This window comes from Eutrigla gurnardus, assembly GCF_963514095.1.
Source record: "Eutrigla gurnardus genome assembly, chromosome: 20".
Lineage (NCBI taxonomy): Eukaryota > Metazoa > Chordata > Actinopteri > Perciformes > Triglidae > Eutrigla > Eutrigla gurnardus.
The window spans coordinates 2,314,445-2,333,514 of NC_139931.1; the positions used below are offsets into that span (position 1 = coordinate 2,314,445).

Genomic DNA, 19,070 nt, shown 5'->3' on the forward strand with positions numbered 1-19,070 from the left:
TGAAAGGCCTCCACGCAGACCCGGGACTCTGGAGTTAAGCGGCCGTGAATGAGATGTGGCGACTCCAAAACAAAGATACTGTGTCAGTCCGCCGCACCGAGGGGCAGCGCTGACGTCATGCCGCACAAAAGAGGGGACACTAAAATATATAGGGGGGGGGGGGGGGGGGGGGGGGCACGAGGACCGCTCTGAGTCCTGGTCTCTACTCTCAGACCGGCTGCCAAGTCCTCTCTTTGTGTCCGGACCCACAGGAGCATTCGCTCCGGGTCCCGCCGGGGGTCTACGTTCTGATCCATATTGGGTAAAATATAGGCTCTCCCTCTCCTCATGGGTGGCCTAGTTGGCCAGAGGACCCAGGACCCAGGACTCTCGTAGTGGTCTCCATGGGGATGAGCAGGACTTGGGGAGGTATCCGGCTTACTGGAAACGTGGTTTATTGTTGACTTTCAGGAATGAGGAGGGGGCTGCTAGGAGGGACGGGGGGGGGGGGGCTGGTGCTTCCTGGTCCAGCTGGGTCTTCATAGTCCTGCTCTCCTCACAGGTCAGCTGAGACCGACTGTAGTCCTGCATATATGTATACCGGTATGTATATGTATAGTATAAATATGTGGAGAGTAAAAGTACACAAGTATTATGAAGTTTAAAAGTACGCAATAAAGCTTCAGATAAAAAAACAAAACCTTCCACTGTTTACAGTAGGAGTCATAGTAGTAAGTAATATGTATACATAAGTACTTAGTAAGTATTGTGTACTTGTAAACAAGTAGTCTAATCTAAATGACATAAAACCAGAACAGAAGTTTCCAGAACAAGAGGTACAAAAATACAAGAAAAGTCAGGTTTGTGTTTCATGGGAAACAACAAATGTTGTGGATTAGCGCCCTCCAGTGGCGGAGATAATAATTACTACACAGACACACCCACAGACAATACTGCTGTACTTGAGAATCCTGCAGTACTTTTACTGCAGTGGGCTGATAATACTTCTGTGTGTATGTGTATGTGTGTATTTATATACATATATGTATTGTTTCTATATAGTTTCTATATATATATATTGTTTTGATCAGCTGACCTGCAGCTCCGCTGGGTCACATGACATCCGCTTCCCCTGCTCGGTTGAACTCGGCAGACTCGCTGAAAGGCTCCTGCAGCAGGTACACGAGACACGAACTTTAACGCGATCAAACACCAGTTTGATTATTGATTAATTTGATTTTTTACCTGCTAGTTGTCAAATAGCTGGACGGGAATACGCAATGTCGGAGCTCGGTTGTAAAAACACTCTGGTTCAATGAGGCTCGTTCCGTTATCTTGACACACAGTGACGGTGAACACTGAGGTTTTAACGGAAGAACTGTTGTATTGTGTGTTTAGTTTACGCCGAGTTGTCAGGTAGACTCGACCAATCCTGAGATACTAACCGTATTCTCTCTCAGCGTGTGTGACGTAGGGCAGAGCTAACGGATTCTTAAATGGACTGTTTTTTAGGTGGAGTTTGGCGTTGTGCATTTTCCCCGCAGAGACTCCAGACTCAGAAGTAATAGTTCCTTAAAGACAGTGAGCTGGTAGTGAACCTGAAACACGGCGGTGAAGCAGATTAACATGTATTTTTACTTCATTGAAACATGATTTTAAAATTAAAATTAAAAAAAAGCCTCGCGAGGACAAAGAAGATCAGGGGTCAAAGTCAGCCGCTGCACCTACTGATAACACGTCTCGTTTAATTGTTCTGCTTCATCGTGAACATCATCATCAGAGACTCACGCACGAGCCTGTTAGATGAAGGATCAGGTTCCTGCAGGATCAGGACTCCTTTTAGGGCTCAGGTCTGAACCTGAAGTCACAGCAGAGCGAGTTTCCCCTCTGGTGTCACTTCGGTCACATATGACGTCATGCCACATGTTGCTTGTTTACTTACCATCTTAATGACGTCATTCTAAACATTTGTTGAGAAGAATTTGTTGTCTAGAAAACAACAAAAAACTGTTTATTTCCGATATTCTTTGAGACGTTAATGATAAGTTTCTGATGTGATTTTGTACAAAGATATTTATGATTTTTATGCTCAAACAATAATATTTTTATTTAACCTGAACTATTCTTTAAATCCTAAACCGATGATAAGAACAAGCAGCTGCTGGTCTGACTCCGTCTCCGGTGGTCTGCTGAGACTCCAACATGCCGTCCAACCGCTCGGTGTCCGACGGCGACATCACGCAGTTCGTCAACTGCCGGATCCTGAGGGACCACCGGCTGCACAGGTATCTCCCTCCTCCTCCTCCTCCAATCAGGTTCTAGCAGCACCAACCTCCTCCAATCAGGTTCTAGCAGCAGCTGTCCTCTGAGAACCTCCATCCAGAAATCCAGCAACGTTCCACGTTCTTTTAGGAAATATTCATGTTCAGTTATCAGATGGTGGAGTTGGTTTGGTGATTTGCAGACGTCTGTCCTTCCTTCCTGTCTGTCTGTCTGTCTGTCTGTCCTTCCTTCCTTCTTGTCTCCCTTCCTGTCTGTCCTTCCTTCCTGTCTGTCTTCCTTCCTTACTTCCTCAATACTCCAAATTAGTAAAGTACATGTAGCTTGAATTTATACTTACAGTACTTGAATAATAAATGTACTTAGTTACATTCTGTGTGTGTGTGTCTGTCTGTCTGTCTGTCTGTCTGTCTGTCTGTCTGTCTCTGTGTGTGTGTGTGTGTGTGTGTGTGTGTGTGTGTGTGTGTGTGTCTGTGTGTGTGTGTGTGTGTGTCTCAGAGAGGACCTGTGGGTTCGTGACGGGAGGATTTTGGACCCAGAGAAGTTGTTCTTTGATGAGCAGGGTTACGCAGACCAGCAGGTGGACTGTGAAGGCAGCATCATCGCCCCGGGCTTCATAGACGTCCAGATCAACGGTAACACACACACACATACACACACACACTCCTACAGGACATGTCCTCAGTGTGTCCTCCGTCTCCAGGAGGGTACGGGATCGACTTCTCTCAGGCCTCGGAGGACGCCGGCGCCGGCGTGTCCTTCGTGGCGAAGAAGGTGCTGCAGCACGGCGTGACGTCCTTCTGTCCCACGCTGGTGACGTCGCCGCCCGCCGTCTACCACACGGTGAGACGACGCGTCCGTCCTCCATCTTCGCCGTGGACAAGATAACGATCATAATAAATGTGTGTTTCAGGTTCTGCCTCAGGTCAAAGTTCAGCAGGGAGGAGAGAACGGAGCCGGCGTCCTCGGTGAGCAGAGGAGCGTCTTTATCTGCCGTACAGAGCTCCACACACACACACCTCACTGATAGTGTGTGTGTGTGTGTGTGTGTGTGTGTGTGTGTGTGTGTGTGTGTGTGTGTGTGTGTGTGTGTGTAGGAGTTCATCTGGAGGGTCCGTTCATCAGCGAGGAGAAGAAAGGAGCTCACCCCCAGAAGTTCCTCCGGACCTTCCAGACCCGAGGCATGGAGGACCTGATGGAGGTCTACGGCAGCCTGGACAACGTCGCCATGGTGACCCTGGCTCCCGAGCTGGCCGGCAGCCAATCGGTGGTGAGGGAGCTCAGCCAGAGAGGCATCACCGTGTCTTTAGGTGAGTGAGCTGCCTGGTCCTCGTACCAACAGGTTCCTCCTCTGTGGAGTCCTGGTCCTCGTACCAACAGGGTCCTCCTCTGTGGAGTCCTGGTCCTCGTACTAACAGGGTCCTCCTCTGTGGAGTCCTGGTCCTCGTAGTAACGGGTCCTCCTCTGTGGAGTCCTGGTCCTCGTGCTAACAGGGTCCTCCTCTGTGTCTCCCCCTGCAGGCCACTCGGTGGCCAACCTGTCCCAGGCGGAGGACGCCGTCCTCCACGGAGCCTCATTCATCACGCACCTGTTCAACGCCATGCTGCCCGTGAGTCCCGATCCCCGAGCAGAACCTGAACCAGTCAGGACCAGTCAGAACTGGGTCTCTGAAGGGGTCTGCTCAGATCTCCCTCATGACCCTCCCTCTCCCTGTCTCTGCTGTGATCCAGTTCCACCACCGAGACCCGGGTATCGTGGGTCTGCTGACCAGCGATCAGGTCCCGGCAGACCGGACGGTGTACTACGGGATGATCGCCGACGGGATCCACACCAACCCCTCGGCGCTACGCATCGCCCACAGAGCGCACCCTGCAGGTGGGTGGAGGCGGCTGCAGCTGCTGCTGGAGGGGGTCCTGATGTCACTTCCTGTCTGTCTGTCTGTGCCTTCAGGTCTGGTCCTGGTGACGGACGCCATCACAGCCATGGGTCTCCCTGAGGGACGCCACACTCTGGGCCAGCAGGTCATCGAGATCCAGGGTCTCCACGCCTACGTAGCAGGTCTCGACTTCCTCTTATACATCAGCACATTCCTGTCTGGTCTGGTCCGGTGTGGTCTGGGCTGGTGGTCTGGTCTGGGCTGGTCTGGTCTGGGCTGGTCTGGTGGTCTGGTCTGGTCTGCGGAGAGGACGACTCTCTACGTCTGAATGGAGATCAGATTTAGTTTAGTCCACGGAGACGCTTCAATTGCTGATTCATCATTTTTTCTCATGATTCAGGTGTTATTGATTTTGTAATAGATTTCTCTGTGCTTTGATCTCCTCCTGTCCCTGAAGGCACCACGACGCTCTGCGGCAGCATAGCCACCATGGACATGTGTGTGCGTCACTTTAAACACGCCGCCGGTGAGTTTGGCATCATCTGTTTTTATGGTTTATATGAAAACGTGCTGATTGACAGACAAATATTACAGTTTAAACAGCTGGAACGACGTGTGATCACGGGTTTGAGGTTTTTTCTTTTATCCTTCATGTCGTGTAACAACACAAAGCTTCTCAAAGACATATTCATGTAAACGGGAAGCAGTCGGGTTGATGGTTTTTACTTCCCATGTTGTCTATCACCAGGCTGCAGTGTAGAAGAAGCTCTGGAAGCTGCCTCGCTCCATCCTGCTCTGCTTCTGGGTCTCAGCCACAAGAAGGGGAACCTGGACTACGGATCAGACGCAGGTCAGGATCCACCACCTCACAGATTCACCGTCTCTAGACAGAAACATGACCCGTCTGTGTTTGCAGACCTCGTGCTGCTCGACGACGCCCTCAACGTCAAGGCCACCTTCATTTCTGGAGAGGAGGTTTGGAGAAAAGGACCATAGAAGAAGAAGAAACTGACCCGGACCAGTGGTGCCTTCAGGGGACGCGGTTTAACACAGAACCACAAATCTGTTGAATGTTTTAGTTCATCAGAAAGACAAGTCGTGTCCCAAATTCAAAGTAAGCATACTTCGTAGGACGCACCCTTCAGAGGATGCATCCTTCAGAGAACGCATCCTTTGTATGACCCATCCTTGTGAGGATGCATCCTTGTTAGGGAGCATCCTTCTTAGGGAGCATCCTTCTTAGGGAGCATCCTTCTGAAGATGCAGTCTTTGTAGGACACATCCCTCTGAGTACGCATTTTTCTGAGGGAGCATCCTTTGGAGGACGCATCCTTCTGAGGACACATCCCTCTGAGGACGCATCCTCTGGAGGGAGCATCCTTTGGAGGACGCATCCTTCTGAGGGAGCATCCTTCGGAGGACGCGTCCTTCTGAGGACACATCCCTCTGAGGACGCATCCTTCGGAGGGAGCATTCTTCTGAGGACGCATCCTTCGGAGGGAGCATCCTTCAGAGGGAGCATCCTTCGGAGGACGCATCCTTTTGAGGACGCATCCTTTGGAGGAAGTTGTTTGAGTGTAATGAGCATCAGAGCCTCACAAGATCATTGCAGATTTGTTAGACCGACTTGACTGACAGCCAGCACTTTGATTTACTAAATATTACAATTTTTAGTATCTTTAAGTACCTTCAAATTAAGTATCTGCAACCAAACTCTGATCTGAGTGTTGGTAGATTTGAGGTGCGTTTCTGACATATTCAGGGTTTTATGAATGATTAAATGCACAGGTTTAAATTAGCCTCCATTCTGATGCTGTTTATTTTAATCCCACGGATGTGATTTAAAGGGAAACGTTTTGCTATTGAACTACATAAATCAACTTTCAGGACATTTTGCCGTGACATGATTGGTCCTCTTCTAAGCAATAACATGTATTTTGTTATACGATCTGTCTGTACTGTAGCAGAGGTTTTTTTTCTATTAAAGTTCATATGTATTGCACAAATCATAAATAACCACTCTTCTGTATAACAGCTCATAGTCATCAAGACTTTTATTGACTTTTTAAATGGATCACAAATCAAAAGGGTTGGGAACCAAATGCATGGCTTTTATTTTTTATGGGGCCCGAGAGTTTTACTGTTTATTTTAAGTGTTTTTATTTATTACAAATTATATTATTTAATCATAATTATTGCTGTCCCTGACATCATGGTTTTTTCCAGCCAACAAACTACAACTTTTCTCTACATAGGCTACTACTTGGCAGCGGTTATGTTCATCCATTCGCCAAGTTTTCTTTTTTTTATAACACTCACAAATGAATGTAGTGAAGTAAAAAAGTACCACATTTCCACTACAAAGTAGTAGAACAAGTACTCCAAACGTGTACAGTACTTGAGTAAATGTCATTTATCCTCTTCAGGGGTTTATATGCGTTTTCCAATTAGCATATCATTATATTAATACACAAACGATTGATTGGTTCAGCTCCTCTATCTGTTGGCGCGTGCCACTGGCTGGCAAGAGGTGTGCACGCGCCGTGCCTCGCTCCTGCCTCTTCCTTCACACAGACAGACAAGCAGACAGACAAGCAGACAGACAGTGGGTCACAACCAGAAAGGTAGGCTGAAACTACGACGTCTGTTTTTAAACTTTGTTAAAATATGCAACATTAATGATAAACTACACGAAGAAGCACTTTTATAAACATTAAAACCACGTTAAATGTTTCCACAAGCTAAACGACAAACGGAAGCTAGGTAGCTAAAGTTGGTTAGCTACTCTTAAGTTAGCTTTAGTCGCGGTAAAATAAACTGCTCTGGTGAGCCACTCATGCCGAATTAAAACCGAAGTGTTGGTGACTTTTAATAGCTAACATTAGCTGTTAATTGTTTGACCAATAAGCAAGGCACTCTTTAGTTTAATGACAACCGAACCGTTAAACCGACTAAATCCACGGGTAAAAAAATAGAAATTAAACCGATAGCTTTATAATTGAGTTTGGTGTTATTTCTATGCTGAATTAAGCAGAAGGCAGCCGTGAATCATAAGAAAACAATTAAATGTATGTTTTAAAGTGTTTACACATCCCTGCAAGTCGGGCAACAATAAACTGGTAGCTTTTATAATGGAGTTTGGAGGGGAGAATGGAACTGAACCGGCATGTTTCGGTGTTTAGCTTCTTCTTTTTTACCATCCAGGATCATAATGGGGGGCGAAGATATTCACCTTGACCGCATAAGAGGTCGATACATCCCGGCTGCTGCTGCCGGGTATCCTGTCCTGAAAATGTCCCTGGAGAACAAGCAAACGGTCCGCGGCGGCGAGCCGGGAGGGAGCTGTACCAAGCTAGCCGCCGTTAGCCACAGGGAGACCGGAAACGGAGGGCAATCACCTTCAAAGTAAAAGAGTGAACCATCGCCTGTGCTGAGAGGGAGGGTAAGGATTATAAATACTCATCGTAACATACATCAAACCCCAGTTTGGTACTAATTATTTTAATCCGAACAAACTGGTTTGTACAGACGTGGGTCTAGAACTAGAACAGAGGTGTTTTATTTTACATTTATTTAAAAAAAAAAAAAATACAATCATTATTTCAATTAAGTTTTTAATCTATAAAGTAAACAAATAAAATGTACTATATATATTTATTAATACATATGACAAAGTAAAAGGCTGGAACCAGAAAATGTTTGACACTTGATAGTTAATTAATTAGCAACATTATTGCTGATTATTTTTTATTGACTGATTATTTATGATTGAGGTTTTTTAATGGGTATTAAAATAGTAAAATATTTTTTTTTATTAAATGTTGCAAGCCATTTTGGTTTTATTTTGAATGTCCTGACCGGAAGTGTCTTGTATCCGCTGCAGCTTGACGGCGATGGTGAGAGGAGAGCAGTGGTGACTGTGCACATCGGGGCTTAAATTAAAAAGAGCATGCATGGAGATCTCAGACAGCTGGCAGGAATATCCATCCCCGTGTTGCACAGCGTGTCCTGTCTGCAGTCAGGTAAGTCCAGCCGTCCGCTCTGCTGCCGTTTGCCTCACCGTTCCTCATGCTGCTCTGCAGTTTCTCAGCCAGCCACCAGCTGTACTGCAGGTGCACCGGTTACCTAAAGTCTATGTGAACTTCACTATCAGCAGGGAAGCATCTGCATTGAGGTACGGAGGAATTCGCCTGGTGTGTGCACGCTTTCTTCCAAACACACCAAGAGTTTTTAAATTTTGATCATGTTGTCATTCAGAGACCGATATAAAACACAAAGCAGACAAAGGGGAAGATGCTCTGATGTGATTTTATAACGAGGATCTTAGAACATGCGTCTCCTTCTGATCGGTGTGTCGTATCGCACACACATCTGAAGCTGGAGCTCCTGAGGTTTTAAGTCCTTGTTCAAGGACAAAACTGTGATGAGACAGGAGGCAGTATGGAGAACAGTCTGAGCACTCATTAAATGGAGCTTTGAATGTGTTTCTCTGTGAGACACTTTTGCTCATTTGTCCCTGCTGATACTGATTACATATGAATATGAAACACTTTTAAACAAAAAGGTATAAAACCAGTTCAACCAGTTTAATAATCCTTTCATGCTTCAGTATTAAATCATAACAGTACAATATTATTATGTCATGCTATGTATGTTTGGCTTATCTGTCATTCATTCATGAAAACGATGAGCCGGATCTTAAATGACTGGAGACTGAACGCTCATTCTTGACCTTGGAAACAGCAGTTGGTGGAACAATCTCCCCCAGGGTCCATTTTACGTCTTTTCTGGAGCTTTTACTTGTATCACATGATCTTTCTCAGCAGATTATGTTTGCCTCGTCGTCACGGTTATTATGTTTAGTCTTAAAAGTTTGGACTGAAAGTTTTTCTCTCGATCAGCAGTTGAGCAGAAAAGTTAAACCGCAGAATGAAGATGAAAGAACAAACACATGATTATTTTAATGTATAAATAAAAGCCTTCTTTTTGTCGTTATTATTATATCATGTGAAATATTGAAGACTGTGTCCAATTAGTATTTTACATTTAAAGCTACTATGAGACTGGAGCACCAGAGTCCTTTTTAAAAATAATCCTTATAATAATTTCTAACAGCACAAAGTAGGTGACGTGTTCAAATAGCTTGTTTCATCTGTCCAACGGTGTATTATATATATATATAATATATATATATATATATATATATATTATATATGACAAAGAATGCTTAAAATAAAGCATATTATGTGAGAGGCTAGAATCAGAATATCTCTTATATCATATAAAAAATTACAAGTAATTAAATTCTCAGAAAAGTTAATTTCCCCTCCATTTCATCGAGCTCTGCCTCCTTCCTCCAGGGCACTTCCTCCTGAGCCCGCGGCATCATGGGAGGTTCCAGCTCCTCCCTCGTTGACGAGGCGGAGGGTGACGATGATGCACCCCGGGGTGCAGCCCTGCCTCCGTCTCCCATCATGGGATGTCTGAGGAGCAGTCAGAGCACCTCCATCCCTCGGCAGCTTCCCCGACCCACCAAGCACCGAGAGCGCAGGTGAGCGACGAACAGGAAGTTTGAACCTGTCGGTGTCAGCCAATCAGCAGCCAGATGTTTCCATGAGCTCACAGTTGAGGAAAGTCAGTTTAGATTCGCTACGGGAAACAGTTGAAGGGAGGTGGTGTTCGCTTTGGCTTCAGGCTCTCAATATGATGGAAACCACAAACTACACCAGCGAAGAGGAGTCAAAGTACAACTTCCTGTACTCAAGTAGAAGTACACATACTTGTGTTCAAATAGACTAAAAGTAGAAGTACTGATTCTACTTCTGTACTCAAGTAAAAAGCTCTGAAATGTACTAGTATCCCTATGAAGATTTCTACTGGCTGGCCTTACTGAATTTTTTATATGAACATTTGTTTGAAAGAAAAAAACTAAAGTACTAAGCCTGTTTGAGGAGTAGAAAATACAGATATACAGCAGGCGAGCACATCACCATCTCCAGAACATCAGTCATGACGACTCACCAGATGTGTCGACGGCCTCGTTTCCAGCCCACAAAGGAGAGAACAGAGCTGTGTGGGGATTGTAAAGCTACACAGCCGTTACTGATGAAGTAAAAACAAACGAGGAGGACGTTAACGAGCCGACTCAGAATAAAGAAAAGATTTGGCTGATTTTTAAAACGGCAGATTTTCCACCATGAAAAAAATGGAACCAGAGAATCAATATTAAAGACCAGCGTTGATGTGTTTAATCAGTCACATCATCTAGTTTACAGCCTAAAAACGTGTCTCACTTACACATTCCTGCAGAGCGATAAATCAAGTATTGACCTGCTGAGCCTCATCTGACGGATCCATCTCATCGTGTTACCACGCGGCGGTTTAAAGGATTCCCTGACTCAAATATATGATATCTTTATCGTGTAATTTAGTGCCTCCGCCCCCGGACGGATAATAAACGACTCTGGTTATACGACAGACTCGAATCTCTGAAACTGTGGACAGAAATAAATCTCATATCCATTAGATTCAGGCTTCGTTCTGGATTTTACTCCACAAACTCGTGTCACATGTTTTCTTCAAGGACAGCCGGAGCCGTCTTCCTGATTTGAGTTGTGAAACAACGCGAATACAATCTGTAAACACAAATTAACAAGTTTGTTTGTTAACTCGGTGTGAAAATGACTTATTGATATCATCACGACACACATCGCACCTAAACGTGACGGCTGGAGGCTTCATTTATATTCTACACTCGCGTCGACGTCCTGGGCTCCAGAATGGGCTCATGAATGTTTGATGAATTGTTGGATATGAAGTAAACCTCAGCCTTCCACTTATTAATTATTACTGCGTCTCCTCCGTCTAATGTGCCGGGTTTATAAAGTCTCCTCTGCCGCCACGCGGTCCCAGCCTCCATCAGACCTGGTCCTGGGAGGAGTCGGGTTTCTCTCTGACAGGAAATGCACCGCGGCCGGGGAACTCCCTGATGGCTGGACTGCAGACGGGAGTCTGGAGGAGTTTTTCATTTGAAAAAGATCAAAGTGAGCCAGCGGGATTCACTTTTTAGTCACGTTGGTCGCCTGCTTTGAACGTCTTATTGTCAGGTGTGTTAGTGGAGGAAACAATGAAGGTACGCTGGGAATTTGCAATGGAATTAAATATGAATTTAACGTGAAAATACAACCGAAATAAAATCTAGCTAGAAAGATAAATAAACAAAAGGTGAAGCTCCTTCTAAAGCGTCTCCACAGAGAGTCTGGATTCATGAGACCAGAATTCAGTTGGAGACGCTTCTCAGATTTTTCACATTATATCAGCAAATGCTTGTGGTCGTTATTATATGTGTGAGTTTGACTAATTTCAGGCCCCGAACTGGAACTAAACAGCCCTGAATGATTGTAAACAGGAAGTATATCACACATGATGTCATCGTTCCATGTTGTGTTCTGCCTCCAGTTTCTCCTCCGGCTCGGTGCCGATGCAGCGGAGCCAGTGGGCTTGTGTTTGTTGCACCTTCCTCAACGCCGCCGGCGCCCCCCGCTGCTCCGTCTGTGAAGCCCCTCGGCGGAGACCCGAGCCCCGCTGGACCTGGCAGGGGGCCGGCAGGGAGGACGGTCGCTGGTCCTGCCCGCGCTGCACGCTGGCAAACCCCCCCGACAGCCCGGCCTGCTCTCTGTGTGGCTTCGCCGGAGCTCCGGACCGGCCTCGGGACTCGTCCGAGGACCAGCCCCAGGACTTGTCCGAGAACCGGCCTCCGACCCGGCCCCGACGCTCCAGCAGCTGCTCCGGTCCCCTGAGGACAGAAGATCCGCTTGTCCGCAGCCTGGTCTGGGAGTGTCTGAGGTGCACCCTGCAGAACACGCCCACCTCCATGTCCTGCTCCGCTTGTGGCGGACCACGCAAGCTGTCCCTCCCCCAGATCCCTGCAGACTCCTTGCTCATGCCTGCAGACCAGACCGGAGGCCGGCAGCCAGAGTCCCTGTCCCTCTCCATAGCAACCAGAGGGGAGTGTTTACCGGCGGAGGCTTCACATCCACACACGACCTCCTCAGTGCTCAGCGCGGCGCCCTCGGGTCACAACAATCCTCTTCCCTGTAGCCGCAGAGAGGTCCCGCCTCCCGAAGTCTGCCTCGGCCAGACTCCTAACTTAAGTCCGTCGCCGTCGACGCTCGCCGTGTCACATCTCGCCGCCCAACCGGAGCTGCTGGCCGGCGTCCGGCGGCTCAGCATCCTGAAGGAGGAAATGTCGCCGATGTCCCCCGTCCCGGATGCGATGTCGTTCCCTCCGTGCGTCGCCCCTGTCGACGGGACAGAGGAGGAGTGGGCGTGTCCCGCGTGCACGCTCATTAACGAGGTCAAAGCCGCACACTGCCTGGCCTGCCACACTCCTCAGAGACACGCCGCCCAGCTCAAACCGGCGCCGTCCCCGAAGAGGAAGGAGAGCATGCTGGTGGAGGCGCTGCGGCAGAGCGACGAGGGGGAGGCCAAGGAGCTGTGGGAGAACATCGTCGGCTTCTGCAGAGAGGTTGGTGCTCCACCGGGACTCAGTTAGAGCATCAAAGCTCACATCAAAGCTCACTTTAACATCTTTAACATCCGGACGTATCGGCAGGATTTGTCGTGGCATTAACTTGTGAAATTAATCATATTTGGATATTCGTAGTTTCTGGATTTTTATAACGAATTAGAAGGAATTACAGAAGCAGTTGTCAGTAAGAAAATGTCTCATCCTGTCATCCACAATCAGCTCTCTAGTGTTGCTGACGTTGACATGGAGGTTGTTGTCCTGGCAACAAGGTGTCAGGGTGTCATCCTCCTGACAGTATCATTACTATACTACCCGCACAATGCTTTTTATTTAACAAGGAAAGTCTTGATAAAACCGGTTTTCTACTCTTTTAACAATGAATCTGAAGATGTGACCATGAAGTCTTCATGTCCTTTCCTTGCAACACACCTCGAGTGCTTCCTGTGATTTGATTGGCTCGTCCTTTTTAGAACGCCGTGACGTTCGTGGACGACAGCTTCCCTCCCAGTCCGAAGTCCGTGGGCTTCCCGGCGGACGACGGCGTCCAGCAGCGAGTCAGGAAGTGGCTCCGTCCTCAGGAAATCAACTGCTGCACCCTGAGAGAGCGTCCGGTGAAGTGGTCCGTGTTCCGCACGCTTCGCCCCTCCGACATCCTGCAAGGACTTCTGGGTAACTGCTGGTGAGCTGCCGAATCTGCAAAAAAAAACATGTTTTTTAATACTCTCTTTGTTAGAGAAGCTGAGCACCTAATAAATACACTTTGTGCTAAATAACAATTAAACATTTCTGAATAATGTGACTCTAGCTGCCCTACAGCATGTATAACGCATGTTCGGGTGTTTGGTCCAGGTTCCTGAGCGCCCTGGCCGTTCTGGCCGAGAGGCCCGAGCTGGTGGAGAAGGTGATGGTGACGCGCTCGCTGTGCGCCGAAGGAGCCTATCAGGTGCGTCTGTGCAAAGACGGCTCGTGGACGACGGTGCTGGTGGACGACATGCTGCCGTGTGACGACAACGGACACCTGCTCTTCTCTCAGGTGATGCGCCCGACTCCAAACACGCTGCGTTTCTCGAATCGAGCAGTAAATACACACACAGGACTTGGAGTGGCTTTAAAAACGGCGTTAGAACAATATGCAGGGTTTCGTACGGGTGCTGGAAATCCTTGAAAACCCTTGAATTTTAGTGTGGTGTTTTCAAGGTTTGAAAAGTCTCCACTATCTCCTGTCAGCTTCTCTGATTTCTTTTTTAATCATTCCAAACTTTATAATTCTTGAAGTCATAATTCCTCCTCCTCCTCCTCCTCCTCTTCAGGCCCAGAGGAAGCAGCTCTGGGTGGCTCTGATAGAAAAAGCCCTGGCGAAGCTCCACGGCTCCTACTTCGCTCTGCAGGCCGGCCGAGCCATCGAGGGCCTGTCCACGCTGACCGGGGCCCCCTGCGAGTCCCTGGCCCTCCAGGTCAGCACCACCAACCCCAAAGAGGAACCCATCGACACCGACCTCATCTGGGCCAAAATGCTGAGCTCCAAAGAAGCCGGGTTAGTGTTTAACGTTTCTAATGATCGGTTGGGAAGCGAGTCCTCACTCCTTTTGTGCGCTGCTAGTTTCCTGATGGGGGCGTCTTGTGGAGGCGGCAACATGAAGGTGGACGACTCCGAGTATGAGTCCCTGGGTCTCCGTCCACGACACGCGTACTCGGTCCTCGATGTGAGGGACGTAGACGGACACAGGTGAGGACTCGCCTCGGCTTGTTTCCCAGCAAGTCTGCAGGTACATGACTGTTTACAGCATGTGTTATTTACATGAGCCACAGGAAACCAAACATGATTTTACCTTTTTATATTTGCAGAAATGTAAATGATTCTATAAAGAGATGAGAAGATTTTCTTCCCCAATTTAAAATCTGTTAAATGCAGAGTGAAATCATTCTAATGCATCCAGTAATGAACCTAAATCTCTAAGCAGCATCTAACATCTATTTCCTGTTTTTTATTTTGTTAAGTCGAGATTAAATTAAAAACACATTTATCCTTTTTAAATCACATCCTCAGAATACTGAAAACTTAAATAAATCTATGCAAACATAGATAGGGGGAGGTTTCATTCATCCAATCAGATGTGAAGGATTTGATTTAAATTCCTCCTCTTGTTACCACTCAAACACTCGCAGTACATCAGATAAAACTACTTTAAGGTTACTGCAGCTGAGGAACCCGTGGGGTCGCTTCTCCTGGACCGGACCCTGGTCCGACGACTGTCCCAGCTGGCCTCCACACCTGAAGAGGGAGCTGTGCACCCAGCGAGCCGAGGACGGCCTGTTCTGGATGGACTTCTGGGACTTCATCAGGTAGACCAGAGCTGCGTTTCAATAACAGTTTGAGTCGCCCTCGCTCACTTGCCCTAAGCACTTGCCCTCGGGGGAATCCCCGCCGCCATCATAAGGGCTGTTCCAATTCCCTGAACAGCTGAAGTGAACTCCGTGAGATCGACCCTTGAGGGCTGAGTGATCGAGTGAACAACGATAGTCACTTCAGAGCTGTATATCACCCACAATGCATTGCAGTGGTGCACGAAAAATATGTCCATGCGGTGGCGATAATGAACCTCAAACACCATTGTCTGCTGTCTATTCATCACCAAGGAAGAAGAAGAAAGAAGAAAGTAGAAAATGAATTATATTTAATTCATTTTCTTAAATTGTGCAATTAGACTGTCTGTTGCAGATTTATGGCAGAGCCCACCGTTTACAAGTGTAAGTATATAAGCCGACGTATTGCCATCAAGCGTAGAATACGTCTTCATCTCAATGAAATGGGTCTCTGCATATTTTGTGTAATTTGGAATAGGCAGTATAGCGCTACTCCAACAACGTGTGGTTGATCCATGATTGTCTGGGCTGTTAGTGAACGAGGGCAGGTGTGTTCCATTTACCCCTTTCACTCCCCCTCCGCCCACTTTCCCTCCGCCCTCCAAGGGGCCTCCGTGTGACGTCATAGCAAGGGCTGAGGGCAAGTGAGCGAGGGCGACTCAAACCGTTATTGAAACGCAGCTCTGGAGTTGACGAAGGCTTTGTGAGGATCTCGTGGTTTTACACAGGAAGTGTGCTGATGTCTGCGAGTGTTTGACCTCCGGCAGGTACTTTGACTCGGTGGATATCTGTAAGATTCATTCAGACTGGCAGGAGGTCCGAGCGGCGGGTGTGTTCCCCCGAGGAGCCGACGTCCCGGTGACGGTGGCGTCCATCACGGTGCTGGAGAGGACGACGGTGGAGCTGGCTCTGTTCCAGCAGGGCAGCAGGTGACTACGCTGTTACTACCCGTCTGGTGGACGACACTAGAACTTCCTCTTCAGGTTTCTGATGTCATCTTGTTCCAGTGGACCTGGTGGTCCTTCTCCACCTCAGAGAATAGTCCAGCAAACATATTACATACATATTAAGGAAATACAAGAGTGATGAGTGTGTGTGTCGGCCGTCGGTAGGTGAGCCCGTCTCCGTGTCCTGCTTCCTCAGGCAGCCTCCGACGGCAGAGAGCCACCTGTTGGACTTGTGTGTGTTGTTGTTCCGGGTGTCGTACGACGGCTCGGGGAGCCCGACGCTCGGCCGCCTGCTGGCTCACAGCCGCCGCTCCGTGAGGAGGTTTGTGGGTTGTGATGTCATGCTGGAGCCGGGCGAATACGCCGTGCTCTGCTGTGCTTTCAACCACTGGCACAGCGCCGCCGCCGAGGGGACAGGTAAGACCGCCGACATATCTTAAACTCCAACAAATTGCTAAATTTTACCTTGGAGTTCATGGTGTGTTGATAATCCCCCCAGCCGGCTGCAGCCCGTCACCGTTGCCTGGTTACACGCTGGCGGTCTACAGCTCCAGACTGGTGATGGTGGAGCAGGTCCCGGCCACCAAGACCACCATCGCCGACGCCGTGGTCCAGCTGACGGAGACCAGAGGAGAGAGACACGAGGTAACGCCGAGGACGGAGAGATATTTACCCCCACCGCGACCCGGGTTCACGATGAAGACTCACTTTAAAAGTCTCCTCCTTCAGATAAATCAATACTTTAACTACATTTATGTACTTTTACTACTAATACTTTAACTACATTTTGAATGAAGGAGTTGTACTGAGTTGTACGTTTCACAGACTGTATTAATACTTGTCGTGGAGTATTTCCCAGCGTGGTACTTTTACTGCAGTACTCCTCTACAGGGTCGAGAGGGGATGACCTGCTACTACCTGACCCACGGGTGGGCGGGGCTTATCGTCATGGTGGAGAACAGACACCCGCGACATCACCTCCACGTGTCATGTGACTGCAGCGACAGCTTCAACGTGGTGTCGACGCGCAGCAGCCTCAAGACCGTCGACAGCATCCCTCCTCTGCACAGGTTCACCCATATATATCCCAGATCCACCAGGAACCCAGACCCCGTCCTGTCTGGGTTCATGACATCGTCCAGAGGTGCTCAGTGGATTTCACCAAGGTGGATTCACTGGATCTAGCAAGACCCACGTGGGCTGGTTCACCACACCTGGAGGAACCAGAATAAAGTATTGATCTGTGATTTAATATCAATAACCAGATGAAAAGGATGCTGAAATAACTCCATCATGATGGTGATCAGTATAAAGTGCTGAGTCATGCTTTGTCAGGTCTGTCTGCAAGACCACAAGATAACTACTTTTAAAACGCTGGTTTTCTGAATGGAGTCTGGTTGATGGTGCTAGGCTACGCTAACATTGTAGCTGCTCCATCAACACTCCATATAAGGTCATCTAGACATAAATACAGCAGAGACCACAGACAGTCTGGTTAAAACGCTGGTTTTCTGAATGGAGTCTGGTTGATGGATGCTAGATTATGTGCGAACAAAAGGAGATTCTAGGCTCCAAAATAAATAAATAACATAAAACATATTTTCCATTTCATGCAGAACGCTGTGTAGAAGTTCCTAGATGATGTTTTAATGCTCGTCTTATGAACCTGAACCTGTTGGATGTGGATTCTCTCCCAGACAGGTGCTGGTGGTTTTGTCTCAGCTGGAGGGAAACGCCGGCTTCTCCATCACTCACCGGCTGGCCCACCGGAAGGCCGTCCAGGCGTCTCTGGGGAACTGGAGTCCCTCGAAGGCGACACACAGTCCGGCTCTGAGACCGGAGACGGCAGGTCTGCATCAGCCCCGACCCCTCTGACCGGGGACCGAGACCCGGAAGGAATCAGATAAAACCCCTCTGTTTCACACGCCACACAATGAGATCCCAGACCAGCATCGGCAGCTGCGACTGATTTACTTAAACATCGGACTCGTTTGCAAAGACACGTCGTGTTTAGTGCCAACATTTCTGAGACAACCGAAGACGGATCTCGTTCGTGAAACACGGTGCACTTTATATTCCACACATGTTCGATCACAGACTGGTCTTCAGGTCCAAACTGTCTTATTTGCACTGGTGATAGACGAGTAGAACTACTTTAGTTTAGTCGTGTCTGCAGGAATATTCACAGTAATAACACACGACGATGCTCCAGTTGGCTTCCGGTCCGCAGCTCCACGCTTCAGGGAAACTTCACTCACGTTACCGTGGTGACCGAGCCGCCGCTTTCTTTTTTTTTCAGAACATATTTGTACTCCAGATGGACTAGAATCTCATGGATGTGTTTGCCGTATTTATGTCTAGATGACCTAATTTGGAGAGTTGATGGAGCAGCTACATTGTTAGCGTAGCCTAGCACCCATCAACCAGACTCCATTCAGAAAACAAGCGTTTTAAAAGTAGTTATCTTGTGGTCTTGCAGACAGACCTAACAAAGCATGACTTAACACTTTTTACTGATCACCATCATTATGGAGTTATTTCAGCGTCCTTTTCATCGAGTTATTGATATTAAATCACAGAGAAATAGATCAGATCTGGATTAGATCATCCCAGAGAGGCGGGAGATTCCACATTTAGACCACATTGGACCAGGTTCTGTCCCCCCCATAGCTGCGGACCAGAAGCTAACTGAAACGTTGTGAACAAACATGGTATAACGATCTTAGTGTTTAACGTAGGATGTTTTAAATAAAGTTTTAGAGCGGAGACTGGTGTGAAAGCATTAGCACTTTATGAACTTTATAATCTATGCTGGATTCTGCCTGTTTTTAAAAGAATAAAATGTGCCCAGTGCAGCTAAATATTTTGTGCTTATTAATCCAAAACGTCATTATTGTTAGACACATAAACATGTAAACTATGCAAATGTTTGAAATCTGTTTATGATGCTTCGTCAATTAAAACATGTAGAGCTCTTTATCTTCGACCACGAGGGTTTAATTTATTATTTTAATTAAACATAACACATAGGAGTATAAATGGCAACTGTCTTATTTTGAAACAAACTTCCCCCAATAAAAACTAAAAAACTTGA

General features: G+C 47.5%; 2 protein-coding genes across 7 annotated transcripts; both read left to right on the forward strand.

Moving 5' to 3' along the window:
- The first annotated feature begins 1,070 nt into the window (after positions 1 to 1,070).
- Positions 1,071 to 6,169, forward strand: amdhd2 (amidohydrolase domain containing 2). Of its 5 annotated transcripts, none has more exons than XM_084037843.1 (12): positions 1,071 to 1,157; positions 2,135 to 2,264; positions 2,758 to 2,894; positions 2,963 to 3,102; positions 3,173 to 3,227; positions 3,357 to 3,569; positions 3,780 to 3,868; positions 3,990 to 4,134; positions 4,210 to 4,317; positions 4,593 to 4,661; positions 4,884 to 4,985; positions 5,052 to 6,169. In XM_084037843.1, exons 2-12 carry the CDS (start codon positions 2,182 to 2,184, stop codon positions 5,129 to 5,131), a joined length of 1,221 nt encoding a protein of 406 aa, XP_083893969.1. In that variant the 5' UTR covers positions 1,071 to 1,157; positions 2,135 to 2,181; the 3' UTR covers positions 5,132 to 6,169. The 5 variants fall into 5 exon arrangements, with proteins under 5 accessions (XP_083893969.1, XP_083893968.1, XP_083893970.1 ...); XM_084037842.1 differs by having other exon boundaries at positions 2,138 to 2,264; XM_084037841.1 differs by having other exon boundaries at positions 1,094 to 1,157; positions 2,129 to 2,264.
- Positions 6,170 to 6,704: 535 nt separating this feature from the next.
- Positions 6,705 to 18,968, forward strand: LOC311031500 (calpain-15-like). 2 transcript variants are annotated; one of them, XM_084037810.1, is made up of 15 exons: positions 6,705 to 6,759; positions 7,340 to 7,577; positions 8,019 to 8,157; positions 9,496 to 9,686; positions 11,594 to 12,662; positions 13,136 to 13,344; positions 13,515 to 13,698; positions 13,976 to 14,199; positions 14,266 to 14,391; positions 14,856 to 15,008; positions 15,797 to 15,958; positions 16,173 to 16,393; positions 16,476 to 16,621; positions 16,868 to 17,046; positions 17,674 to 18,968. In XM_084037810.1, exons 4-15 carry the CDS (start codon positions 9,523 to 9,525, stop codon positions 17,849 to 17,851), a joined length of 3,015 nt encoding a protein of 1,004 aa, XP_083893936.1. In that variant the 5' UTR covers positions 6,705 to 6,759; positions 7,340 to 7,577; positions 8,019 to 8,157; positions 9,496 to 9,522; the 3' UTR covers positions 17,852 to 18,968. The 2 variants fall into 2 exon arrangements, with proteins under 2 accessions (XP_083893936.1, XP_083893937.1); XM_084037811.1 differs by having other exon boundaries at positions 17,678 to 18,968.
- The last annotated feature ends 102 nt before the right edge of the window (positions 18,969 to 19,070 follow it).